Source organism: Microtus pennsylvanicus, chromosome 1, assembly GCF_037038515.1.
Source record: "Microtus pennsylvanicus isolate mMicPen1 chromosome 1, mMicPen1.hap1, whole genome shotgun sequence".
Lineage (NCBI taxonomy): Eukaryota > Metazoa > Chordata > Mammalia > Rodentia > Cricetidae > Microtus > Microtus pennsylvanicus.
Window position 1 is genome coordinate 162,012,460 of NC_134579.1, and position 13,585 is coordinate 162,026,044.

The window sequence follows — 13,585 nt, forward strand, 5'->3', positions numbered from 1 at the left end:
ATGTGATCTCAAAAATAAAAGAAAAACTGTTGATGGCATTATGGTAGGCACATGTTCTTTTTTTTTTAGGCACAACAATATCACATGTTTTTTACATCAATACATGTAGCTCAAAATATATTTTTCAAAAGAAAAAAGGCATTATTTAGCACACTACAAAGTGAGCAGTGGGTAGGGCAGAAACACTAAAACCACCTGCCCAGAGCTAATTAGAAATCTTAATATTGATAATACTGTATTATGTAACTCTAGAACAGTTTGTTTAATCAGTGGACTTAAAATGCTATTAAAGATGATACAATTTACCAGACAGTGCTATAGTTGCTTTAATAAAATGAATCTCTGTGTGAGCTTATGTGGTAGGATCTTCTTTTTAAAGTGTTACTGCATTTACTTATTGGGGACACGTGCGCACATGTGTGTGTGTGTGCACGTGTGTGTATGTGTGTGAATATGGTGTACATGTGGTCCTGGGGCCTGAGCTCAGGTCACGACGGCAGCATTGCTCTGACTTTATACTAGCACCTTTGTGGTAGAATGGATGGGACAAGAATGTGTACATTTACATTTCTGTATCATTAAATGCTTTCTGCAACGTGGTATAGGCTTTCAACTGCCAGCATTGTAAAGTAAGGTTTGTCAAACTTCAATAAAATGAAAGAAAACCTATACTTTTAAAGTGGATAACAGAATTTCTTGCTTTGATAACCTTAAAATTACACAGATGATATATAAAGCACTGATAATCATGATCTCTCTCCCCCTCCTACTCTTTACAGAGCAAACTATTCATGGAAGGATTTAGAAGCTTGAAAGAAGGAGAGCCAGTGGAATTTACATTTAAAAAATCCCCCAAAGGCCTTGAGTCAATACGGGTAACAGGCCCAGGTGGGAGCCCCTGCTTAGGAAGTGAAAGAAGACCTAAAGGGAAGACACTGCAAAAAAGAAAACCAAAGGGAGATAGGTAACTGTACTTGGCTGGCTTATGAGTGTACTGTATTTGGAAAATGTTGTAAAATTTCCTTATCATTTTCTTATGGATTTTATGGAGTCTAGTTGAAAGAAAATAGTATCACTGTGTAGCTGGATAGACTGTCAAAACGACAGTCTTCAGAGTGCTTAGCTGCAGTTAGCATCAAGTGTGCAACAGTGCTTGCTAGGACTGCCATTTCCCAGACCGGGGGGCAGAGGAGCGGCTCAGAGTCTTACAGAAGAAATGCCTCTCTCTGTTTTCTGCTTCCATTTGCTTTTTCCAGTGAGAGTATACGGATTGCTTTGTCTATTTTTAAAATGATTACTCATGCTCTGAAAATTCAAACATTAAAAAACTGACATTAGGAGGAAAAGTCACTTGAAATCCCAAATGCAGGCAAAAGTCAAAATATATGCTGTTTTGTCTTGTTTTGTTTTTAAGCCGTCTCTTGGATGTCAGTAATTAACAGCTGCATGCATTCTTACTATATGAATCTGCCAAAATTTACAAGCAGTGCTGCCAGGGCTGTTGAATCTGTTTTCTGTGCTTTGGAATTAGCACTACTGTATCAATTCTTATGTGTACATTTTTTAGATATTGTCTGATTATATCCTTAGAATAAATATTTACTACTGAAAATCTGGACCAAGACTATGTATTGAAGGTTTTTGGTACCTGGTTTTAAACTGCTATCCAAAATAATAAGAGCAAAACATAGCAGAAATGTGATAGCTTTCTGAATGTTATTTAGTCTTTTCTAATTACATATCTACAGACCTTAGTGTTTTTATCTTTTGTAACATTTGACTGCTGCACATATGAACTTTGATTACAGAAAAAATAGAACATCATTAAAATTAGTTTTAAAAAACATAATATCATAATCTAATTTGTCACTTTATAACAGTTGGCTTTCTGTTGCTATGACAAAATACTTGAAAAAAATTAACTTAAAAGAGGAGAAGTTTATTTTGCTCACTTCATGACTGTTGAAAAGGAGAGAGTTGGCAGAGACCCTGAAGGTACATCCTCAGTAATCTATTTTTGCCAACTAGGCCCCATATCCTTAAGTCCAATTTCCTGTTAAGCTATGAACCCATTGATGCTATTAAAGTGAACCTCTTCCCAAAGGACCTGCTTCTGAACAATGCTTCCTGGGGGCCACGTCTTTAATACAAGCTCTTCAGAAGCATTTAGCTCTAAATTGTAATGTTTCTTAAAGTACCTCCTGATATTTGTTACTTTAGTTAATTTGGAGAAGCAAGTAAAGCTGAGAAATCAATAACAGATGCTTTTCCAGTGTACCAGAAAGAGATGGTGGTGGTTTGGATTGGGGTGGTAGACATAGAAGTGGTGAGCGAAATTCCTGTATGTTTTGAAGGTGGAGACGTCAGGATTTACTGATGGATCAGATGTGGACTGTGAGAGAAGAAGAGTCCAGGATGATTCCAAGGTTTGTTTGGCCTGGGCAACAAGAAAGATGGAGGGACCAGTTGCCAAGATGGGAAAAACTGCAGGAGCAGGAATACATGGACAGCTTGGCTTGGGACATGATGAATATTCAAGAGGGTTACAAATTAGGTGGAAAAGTTACTGGATATGGAGTTCTAGGGTGGAAAATAAAAGTTCAGCAGTAGTCAGTGAAATGATATTTATACCCATAATGAAAAAAAAGAATGAGTTCTGGGTCATTCCAAAACTGAGAAGGAGCAGTGAAAAAGAATGTGGAAGCAATGGGAACAGGAAGGTCATCTAGAAGGGTTTTGTTTTGGAAGGCTGGGAAGGAAAAAAATCAAGGAGGTGAGTACGAGGTCTTTTGAGAGATGCTGATGATACAGTGATCACGATGATCACTGAGACTCCATCCACTTAGCAACACAGAAGTGACTAATGGACGTGAGAAGAACAGCTCTGCAGACTGGTGGGAGTGAAAGCTTGTGTCTTGTTCAACAGAGAATGATAGGAGAAGATGCAAAAGCAGCAGATACTGTGTGGGGATATTTTCTAAAGGTTAAGAGCTTACAGAATGGATATGTGTTGATGAGAAATGGTTTAATAGAAAAGGAAGAATCAACATGCAGGAGAGAGGACAGGGCTGCACTGATTCTTGGGTTAAAGATGGAATTGAAAGCACAACCCTGAGGTCTGACTGTGATTGTGAATGGTTTACTCTTAGCCTACATGAAGATGGAGTTAAATGATGAACAGTGCCTAAAAAATGACAGGAACCTGTCAAACAGGTGTAGGCGCTGACTAGGAGACGTTGCTAGGAGTGGAAATTTGAGTACTGAAGTCAATCGCAATTCTATAATTATAAATCATGGGGAAGAAACCAATGGCTCTGAGTAAGAAATAAATGAAAAATTTTCAGTGTGAAGTGAGATGGATTACTTACAGTCTTAAGACATCTCCCCCAACAAAATGCTTACTAATTACAAAAGTATATGAATAGAGAAGTGTGCCACATAACATCTTGGTCACATGATCAAAGACAAAAATTATCAGTAAAGGGAAAACTTAAAGTGCATGGCATCCGATGATAGGATGCTGCACTACGTGACTTACATGACAGCATTGGTGAAGATGAATAACCTCCATCTAACATTAAGGGACTAGCACTCAAATATAAACTACAATCTAGATGCAGTCCAGTGTTTGAAAATTCATACCTCTCATTCTTCTAGTGCCTTTAAGTGTAAAGGCAGACAGAAAGAATGTGGGTAAATTCCAGTTTCAGAGAACTCAGTATACTCTTCTTAATTTATAAGCAATGCAAGATAAAGAGAAATACGTTTAGAGATTTGGGTACTGGTGTAAGCCACTTTTGAACTTAGAACTTACAAAATTTTGAAAATAATGGTGTTAGGGTTGGGGATACGGATTCATGGGGAAGTTCTTGCCTTGTTATGTGCAAGGCCTTGGTCTTAATGCTGGATAGTTAAAAAATGACAGTAAGTAGTTGATTTGGTCCACTGAAGCATGAAAAAGGCAAACTTCTAGTTAATTCTTTTTTAAAAGAAAAATTAACATTGGTACATTTTTGTATGTTTTGCTTATTTAGAAGATTGATTTTATTTTATGTCTCAAACTTACATAACAACTTATATTTTTATGCACAGCTCTTTGAATTTTCACATGCATACATTGCTCCTCTCACCATTATGATTTACTCTCAACAGTCTATTACCCCCAACAAACAACCTCCCGCTGCCTTTTATAGCTTCCCACTCCTAATCCATCCCCTTGGCAACTTGGTAACTTGTTCTTTCATGTTATTATTGGTTTTGTTTTGGTGGGTGTCATATGAACAGATTTATTTGTTTCATAATCTTTTGAAATTTTCCAATTTTTCATTATCATGCTTTTGAAATTTATCTGTAATGTTCAATGTCTCAGTGGTTCATTCTTTTATATTGTTGGGTAATATTCCATTATTATGCTATAACAGTATCTATTTAATTCATCTGTTGAGGGATTTGGGTATTTTCCTGTTGTGTCTGTTATGAACAGCATGGCAAAAGACTCAACTGTGGGTTTTTAATGCACGTTAGTCTTCGGTTTTGGAGTGGGACAGCTATATACCATGGTCATAGGTATGTGTTTACCTTGGTTTTGCAAGGGAGCCGCATTCTGTATCTCTGTCAACAGTGTGCAAGCCACCTGCTATGCATATTTCCAGTAATTGATGTTTTTCAGCTGAACATAGGCTTAGCTACCCCATATATGTAGTGGTCATGGTTGTAATTAGGGTATAGTGTCATGGTTATGGCTGCTGATCCTAAACATTGTTCAAAGCATTTTGATGCTGCTCTCTTTATTCTCTGGTACTCCAGAGAATAAATGGTACTCTTTGTGCCTGTGCATTTTTTAAAATGAGATGTTTATTTTCTTATTTTTTTTCTTTCTTTTTCTTCAAGACGGTTTATCTGTAGCTTTGGTGCCTGTCCTAGAGCAAGCTCTTTTAGATCAGGCTAACCTCGAACTTACAGAGCTCTACCTACCTCTGCCTCCCCAGTGCTGGGATTAAAGACGTGCACCAACACCACCCAGGAAGATATTTATTTTCTTGTTATTATTCTGAGAGCTTTTATTATGCATTGTAATACAGGACATTTTCCAGATAAACTTTTTGCAGATATTTTCTCCTCTTCTTGTAGCCTTTTTTTCTCTCTCACGGATAATCTTGTAGTACAAGAATTTTATTTTGATGAGGACAGTTTAATTTTCCTTTGCTTGATGTCATGCTTAAGAATCCTTTGCTTAAAAGGTGGGCATGGTGGCCCCCTCTGTAATCCCAGCACATAGGAGCAGAGACAGCAATCTCTGAGTTTGAGGACAGCCTGATCTACAGAATGAATTCCAGGACAGCCAGAGCTACACAGAGAAATCCTGTCTTGAAAAAAACAATCAAACAACCCCCCCTCCAAAAAAACAAAAACAAAATAAAAAGAGAATTCTTTGCTTAACACCAGATCACAGTATTTCCTTCCATGTCTCTCTAGTAGGGTGCTTTTTGGTTTTTATTATTCTTATTATAGCAATATGATTTACATTTGCTTAATGATCCAATTAGAGTTTACTTTGTATCTGGTGTAACATTTAGATTGATTCATTTTCATTTATGAATCATGAATTAGATACTGTCTGTTAAAATGAAGAGTGTTCAAAAATTCTTCCATGGTAGAAAGATTTCTTACAGTTTCAGATAAAATAATTTTGTATTTACTGTTTAGTTTGTTTTATCTTAGTTCAGGTCGTCTTCAGAAGAGTATGGAGACAAAACCCCCTTGTAGCTTTCCTCATTGTAAAATGAAGATGACTGATGAAAAATTAGAGACCTTATGCTTTTTTCTCAAAAACTAGTCTACTCTTGGTACCTTTCTCTAAAGAACATAGTTTACTATAAAAACAAGAAGTCAATTTTAAAAATTAAATTTGAGATAGGCTAATTAAAATAATAACTTTGTCTGTCATTCTATTTACTTGAATTAGTGCTGTTGGATTTCAGTATGAAATTTTGATTTATACTTGCAGATATTTGGAATGACAAGACAGACTTTCAGTGAGACTATTGGTCTAGAAATCTTTGTATAGATAAAGTGACTTGATGCTAAATAATTAGTAAATGAAATACATGTAACGTTTAAGAACATTTGTGGTGAATTCCCATATGGTGGGTATAGATATCTGGTTCTGGGACTTGTCTGTTTACAGTTTCTGTTTTCCCCAGCATAGTGACTGTTGTCTTTGTTCTCCTTAACCTTCCACATCTTCTGACCCAACCACACACTCTGATAATAATGGAAGGCCTTTTCTAACAGCAATGACTTGAATTTTTAAAAAGTAGTTTCGATTTTTAAAAATAGCTGACTGAGGGAATATTCCAGTGCTTTTAGTTAATTTGGTGCAATATTTAATTTTTAAAACCATATTAACATATTAGTACTTTTTTATATTCTATCTAATATTTTGTTTCTAAAGGATGCTAATTGCTAAGGTTTTTTGTGGAAGTTCAAGGAATTCCTTTATTTGGTACTATTAAAAAAGAGTCTTTAGCTCTAGGTGGTTTTTATTTACACTAATTCTTAGTTTGACATGCCTGGTAGTCCAGTATTGAAATGACACATTGTGATATGCTGTCTTTATTGCCAAAAAGACCAGGGTGAGTATAAATAGAATCTAATTATATGGTATCTGGTTTAAACTTAGCTTAGATTTAATATGTGCACGCGTGTGCACGTGCACACACACACACATACAGGCACACATGTGTGGGCACACATACATACACACATGACCCTGGTTTTCACATGAGATGTATGGTAGTTGATTTTTATAAAACTATAATTTTGTGGGCTTAAATTATTTTAAATTTGTATGAAAGTTTTGGAAGAGATTCGGGATTAGAAAAGTTGCCATGTGTTGCTTAATAAAGAGCTGTATGTTTTATTTACCCCATGGAAAATATTTCTATGATGCTCACTCTTAGAACAAGAGAGCTATAAATTGGGTACCGGTAGTTCTTCCCTCACCCCACTTCTCACTGTTATAACCTTTCTCATTCATTATCTCTATTGTGAAATTTGGCGGCTTCTAGTTACTTTATGTGGGAAATCTTGTTCTGTGTCTTTTGAAATCTTAATAGCATTCCTGAAAATAATAAGCCTATGCTTAGACTTTGCTGTTTCACGTTAAGAAGTCCTTCAGTAGTGTTGTTTTCATGTTTACTATATCCCAGAACCTGTTTCCAAAAGAAAATTAAAATGCTGTTTAGGTGCTAGAGGTGTTTGAAAAGATGTAAATTGATGAATTCCAATAAATTAACAATTTCACCCTGATACTTATGTGATTAGATTTAGGAATTTGCTGTTTAGTAGGTTCCCATTGTGGCAGAGAAATCTTTCAGGCATGAATTGATAGGCCAGATCCTTTGAGGTCTGTCTGTCCTGACCTATGACCCCTATTCTTACAAGATCAACATCTGAGGGCAGGAGATTAAGGCAGTTTAAAGACTGGAATGGTAAATGGAATGGAAAAATTAGCCAGCACATTTTGGGTGCAAAACATCAAAGTCATCAAATAGCCTGCTTATTTTAAACCTGGCTTATGGGTGTAACAAGCTAATTTTACCATGTTTGCTGGATTCAGAAAAGAAAGTTTAACTTTATGATATTATTAACTATATGATCCAGATTACATTCATACAGCTTAACCTCAAAATATCAGGAAATGCAGAATAATTGGTCTCAGTATCATTACATTTTAATCTCTGACCAGTTTGCTACTTCTTATTTTTAAAAAATACTAATATTTACCATGAAATACTTATTAATAATGTTGAATAAAATACACAGTTTGAAGTACCCAAACTGTATGTAGCTCTAGGTATACACTGTTGAATTGCAAGAAAAGTAGACTTTTTTAAAGGTGGAGGTAGAAAATAGAAGAAAAGGCATTGAGCTTTCTAATTACATGCTTTTCATACATAATTGCAAAATTTAGATCAGTATGCCTTTCTAATTCCCGTGTTAGTCCTTTGTTAGCAGCTTCACACCGCCCTTCATTGTACATTTGTATCCTGGGTAGCTGTGAGTTTGCACTCTTATGTTTGAATGTCTGCTAAGGGCTATAGATGCACAACTGAATTGTTGCTTCCAAGTTTTTATTAATTTAGTAGCACCTAAGGAAGTTAGTAAAACCAATAGTATGCCCAAGTCTCTCTCTCTCTCTCTCTCTCTCTCTCTCTCTCTCTCTCTCCAATTTTAAAATTCTACCCCCAATTATCATATTATAGGCCTAATTTTGGGGTGGTTTTCCTAGTCCTTTCTTCTTGTGATTATTTGGCCAGAGATCTTTTAATGAGGCAATTAGAGTTGTTTCCTCCATTCACATTAGCTTAGCAGATGCTCTCCCTGCTGTGACCCCTGTTCAGACCAAGCAGACAATGTGCCATTCTCATCACCCTCTGCCAGACACTGTGTGGGGCTGAGCTTCATTTTGGTGTTGCATAGGTCTCCCCAGATGTCTAATGGGAATGGTCGGAAGCCAAGTGACAAGTAAGCAGAGTTTTAGGTTGATTTTCTGATCATCGTTTATTTTAAATGTTATAAATGCATAATGTCTCTAAGGAAAAAAATTGAAAGCAGCTCTAATATTGCAAGAATAATATGGAATGCATGATTTCAGAGTAAAGTTCTAGTGAGAGATGGGTATTTTTAACTGTGAGATTTAAAAGGGAATCTAGCCTCTAATATTAAATTATGTATATTTATTTTTACCACTTGGATCATAGCCTACCACCACTTGACCAACCTTAGATATGTTTTTAAAATAACATATCACATTGTTTAAAATACCAGATTTGTTTAAATGTTTTAAATTTAATCATATATTACATATCATATCTCAACATTGTGATGTTCATTTTATTCCTGTGAGAACAGAATAAAGTGTGGTCAAGTTGAATATTAACAAAATTTCTATATTATGCTCTTAAATCCTTTCACTGAAATAGTAGTCTTATACATTAACTTCTAGAAACATAAGGGAATTTGTGTTTCTAGAAGCTAATGCTCCATTAATGAGAGACAAAGCTAGTTCTGTTCTCATGAAGCTGAAGGCCTCCCAAAGACTCTTCCACATTTATACTAGAACTCAGCATTTTAACTTTGGTTAAATAGATTAAGAACATGAACAACTCACAAAGAAAATGTTATTTTTGTTGCTATAATAAGGTAATTTTAAGTTAAATTATAATAATTAACATAAAATATCTTCCCATGCTGCTCAGAAATAGTAATTAAATACAATAGACTGCTGTTTTGTAAAATCATATTTATGATTAGTTAATTTCCAAGTGATTTTTTTAGAAAAATGCATTTTACACGTCAGATTTTTAAAATTACGGATATTTTGAGGGCTAGGCAGAACATTTGGTCAGAAGAGTACTGCCTTGTAAACCTGAGGAATTGAGTTTGATTCCTAGAGCCAGCCTACAAAATCATGTGTGACTGTGGTGTTCATATTCCAGGGAGCTAGAGACAAGCAAATAAATCCCCGGTACTCACTAACCAGCTGGTGGTCTGGCCTCCTTGGGGAGTTCCAGACCAGTGAGAAACTCCTGAAAACAAGGTCGGGGCTGCAGAGTTGAGATAACAAGTAAAAAGCATTAGCCATGCAAGCCTAGTGACTTGAGTTTGATCTCTGGGACTCAAGTAAAAAGCCAGATGCTGCTGTGTGCATCTGTAATTCCAGCACTTGGGAGGCAGAGACAGAATACTCTGGAGTTCAGAGTGTGGCAACAGAAGCAGGAGAGACCCTGACTCAACAAGATAGAAGGTGGAAACCAGATCTGCACGTTGTCACTGGGTGTTAACATCGCTCAGTGAGTAGAGTTACTTGCTGACAAATCTGACAACCTGAATTTGTTCCCAGAACCCCTGTGGTAGAAAGGAGGAACCCTAATCCTGCAACGTTGTCCTCTTACCTCCACACATGTGCTGTGGTACGCATGCACCTGCACACAGGCACACTTGCACATAAAGAAAGCATGGTACATGGAACCTAAAGAAGGCTGTCTGAGCTTATCTGCTGACCTCAACATGCATTCCTGTCTTCACACACGTGCACATGAATACACATGCATGTATAAATTGTTGGTTCAGTTAATGTGAGCAGAGAACAAGTATTAAATTTGAAAACAGGTCAAGGAAGAATTGAAGACTATTCATTTTGTAGTGCTTTGTTAAGTCTTCACTGATTGTTATTTTAAATTGGGCTAGTAAGGGAAAAAATCAGACATCTTCCTTGCTTTTAGGAGAGAAAGCCCCTCATTGACTGGGAGATAGAAGAATGCTTAGAATTGGGAGCTGTGGAGAAGGCTCAGTCGCTAGGCTTGATCTGTGGAATCCACGTGATACTTGTACAGTAGAGCTCCAGAACTGCTGCAGTGAGTCAGGGAGGTGGGAGCTGGAGAATGCTCAGGAGCCTACAGCCTACCTAGTCTGGGTACTGCCATTTTAAGCAAGGTGGAAGTCAGAGGCTGACACTAGAGGTTGTCTTCTGTGGCACATGTGCGTGTACACACATACACACATACACATATACACATACACACACACACATACACACATACACATACACACGCACACACATACACACACATACACATACATACATACACACACATACACATACACACACATACACATACACACACATACACATACACATACACACATACACATACACACACATACACATACACACACATACACACACATACACATACACACATACACACACATACACACATACACATACACACACATACACACACATACACATACACACACATACACACACATACACACACATGCACACACACATACACACATACACACACAGAGTTCAGAATCTCTAAAAATAAGAAAAAGGTATTTGTGTAAGTTCTGTACCATTTGTAACCTGGTTTCTCTTCTTCACAACTGGAAATCTAAGTAGAACTTTAAGTCTGTTTTCTGGGAATTTATACTAAGGATAATTGAATTACATAACTATCCTTATGGAAGGATAAAGCAAGATGATAAGTTCATCCTTCGAGAACTCATTTGCCTTGTTCCAAGTTTATGTCAAGGACTGCTTTGCACTTAACCTGTTTCCTCACTGGCCATTCTATACTATAGATACTAAAAACTTCCATTATTTAAAAGAACCATTATGTGTTTTAACTCACTTCTGCTTTTGAAGCTTTTATCTCCTTATTCTTTATCAATAAAACCTTGGGAGTCAGATATCAGGGTAAGAACGTGAGTGATCAGGGAATCAGCAGAGAAGCCACCAGTGACCCCCACCCCTCTCTCCAGAAGGATCCCCGGAATCTTTCTAAACCTCACCCTACTACTATATATGTCTCTCTATATATCCTTGGTCCTCCAAAACCCCTATGGCTAATTTTGGTCAGCTAGTAGCTAGCCCTACCCTCTGATTCAAAGTGAACTTTATTGGCCAGTCTTGGGTTCTTTAGAATGTGACCAAAATATCACATAACCCTTTTATCTAGATATAAAGGGAAGGTTTTAACTTTAACACAGTAAAACTACATATAATAAGAATAATTATCAGGTAAGAATTGCATTCACAATGTACAGTCCATTTGTACTTGAAAAATTCAGAGAAAATATTCTATTATCTATCCTATCTTGGTGAGTTCAACATTTTGAACCTAATTCACTTGATATCCTAACTTGTATTTCCAACCCAAAACTATTTTATTTTAGATAGGCAGGCATTCTTCAAATATTTCAGAGATCTACAGAATATGGTATCTAAGATGTTTTAATAACATAAGACTTTTCATGACAATTAGACATGTCTGCTCCTGATAGCACAAATCTGCTTCAGAGAAGATGTGCATTGAAGAAACTCCAAATAGAATTTCCTTTCATTGTGGCAAAGTTAGCCACTAAGTAAGAAAGTGCCCTTGCCTAGACTACTGACAGTATGCTGTGCTGTGGAATAACCCTTCTGTACACTGTGAATACGTATTGCTCTTATTGGTTAATAAAGAAGCTGATTGGACTATACCAAGACAGGATAAAGTTAGCAGGACAATTAATATGGTTTTTTCTAGATAGATCCATTCATTTGCCTGCAAATTTCAAGATGTCATTATTTTTTTACTGCTTTGTAAATGTACACATTTTCCTTACCCATTCTTCGGTTGAAGTAAAAAGTTTAAACTTAATAAAGTGTTGTGTGATATATCTCTGGGATCTTTATTACCCCTTTATATTTATTAAGCATATTATTTAAAGTACTTTTAAATCTTTCTATAACTGTTTGTCCTGTAGTATTGTGAAGTATACCCATAATATGCTTTATGTTGTAATATGCAAAAAACCCTTTCATTTTACTAGAAACATGCTGGAGCAGTGTCAGTCTTAATTTGTACAGATATTACTATGATGACTATGACTTTTAATAGATGTGTAATTACAGAATCAGCCTTTTCTGAAGTTAAAGCAGAAATCCTGAATATTTATCTATGGTATGGTGAACATATTTTAATTTTCCAAATCCTGAAAAATAAAACACTTGTGTCATATTTTGTGTTCTGACAAATAAAACTTGCCTGGAGATCAGTGAGTCAGTGGAGCCAGACACTAACTAGTTGACCATAGAGGCTAAGCTGTGGTGACTCACGCCTTTAATCCCAGCACTTGGGAGGCAAAGAGAGGGAGTGATAGGGTGGAGAGATTGAGTGATAAGGCTGGGAGGAGGGCAGAGACAGGAGCTCAACCTTTTTGGACTGAGGAAGGTAATAGGTAGAAAGCAACTGGTGGCTGCTTCCGGTTCTGCGATCTTCCAGGTTTTCCCCCAATATTTGACTCCCGATCTTTTACTGATTAGGATTAATTAGATTTGTGTTTCAAAACACATCCATTTGCTCAAATTCTTTTCTTTGAGTATCTTTTGGGTTACTTCCTACAGGTAGTGGAGTATGTTTATACAATAAACAAGAGGACAGTTCCTTATAATTTCCTTGGCTTGTTGCCAAGTGATAAAAACCCTTTAAACTTTTGCTGTTAATGTGGTGTTTCTTATGAAATTCTGAGGCTTCTAGCACATTCCTACTAATAGCTGTTCAGTTTCAACATTCCCTCATGCTAGAGGGCGTGGATCTGATATATGTTATATACAAGGGATAGTTTATATTTCTGATTATTTCTTGTAATTGAATAAATAAAAAAGTTAATTCTGAATTTTATGTAATAATTTCAGTGGTTTCAATATGTAAAACAACTCTCTGCATATTGAAAGTTAGTAACTATATTAAAAGGTTCTGGAAAAATCTAATAATACCATGAAAATAGCATATAATTCTGACTTTTGAGCAGAATAAGGGCTTTTAGCCACTTAAATTTCCTGACTTATAACCTGTCTTTACTGTTTTATTTGTATCAGTATAGAATGTCAGGATTCCAGTAGTTGATGTTCCTCGTACAATGTGAAAACGAATCCATTTAGTCCTTTTTATAAATTGAAATCTCTTGCTTTTGGAATATTTTGCTAATATCTTCCAAGAAATTACTGCAAGCTCTTTTCCAGCAT

The 13,585-nt window shown here is 36.2% G+C and overlaps 1 protein-coding gene across 1 annotated transcript in view; it reads left to right on the forward strand.

Annotated features, from left to right (window-relative positions):
- The window catches only part of Lin28b (lin-28 RNA binding posttranscriptional regulator B), a 97,308-nt gene that overhangs the window by 53,861 nt on the left and 29,862 nt on the right, over nucleotides 1–13,585 (forward strand). Inside the window, exons 3-4 of the mRNA XM_075944242.1 lie at nucleotides 780–964; nucleotides 2,355–2,426. Coding sequence (XP_075800357.1) covers nucleotides 780–964; nucleotides 2,355–2,426 — 257 coding nt within the window. The remainder of the gene's footprint in view (nucleotides 1–779; nucleotides 965–2,354; nucleotides 2,427–13,585) is intronic.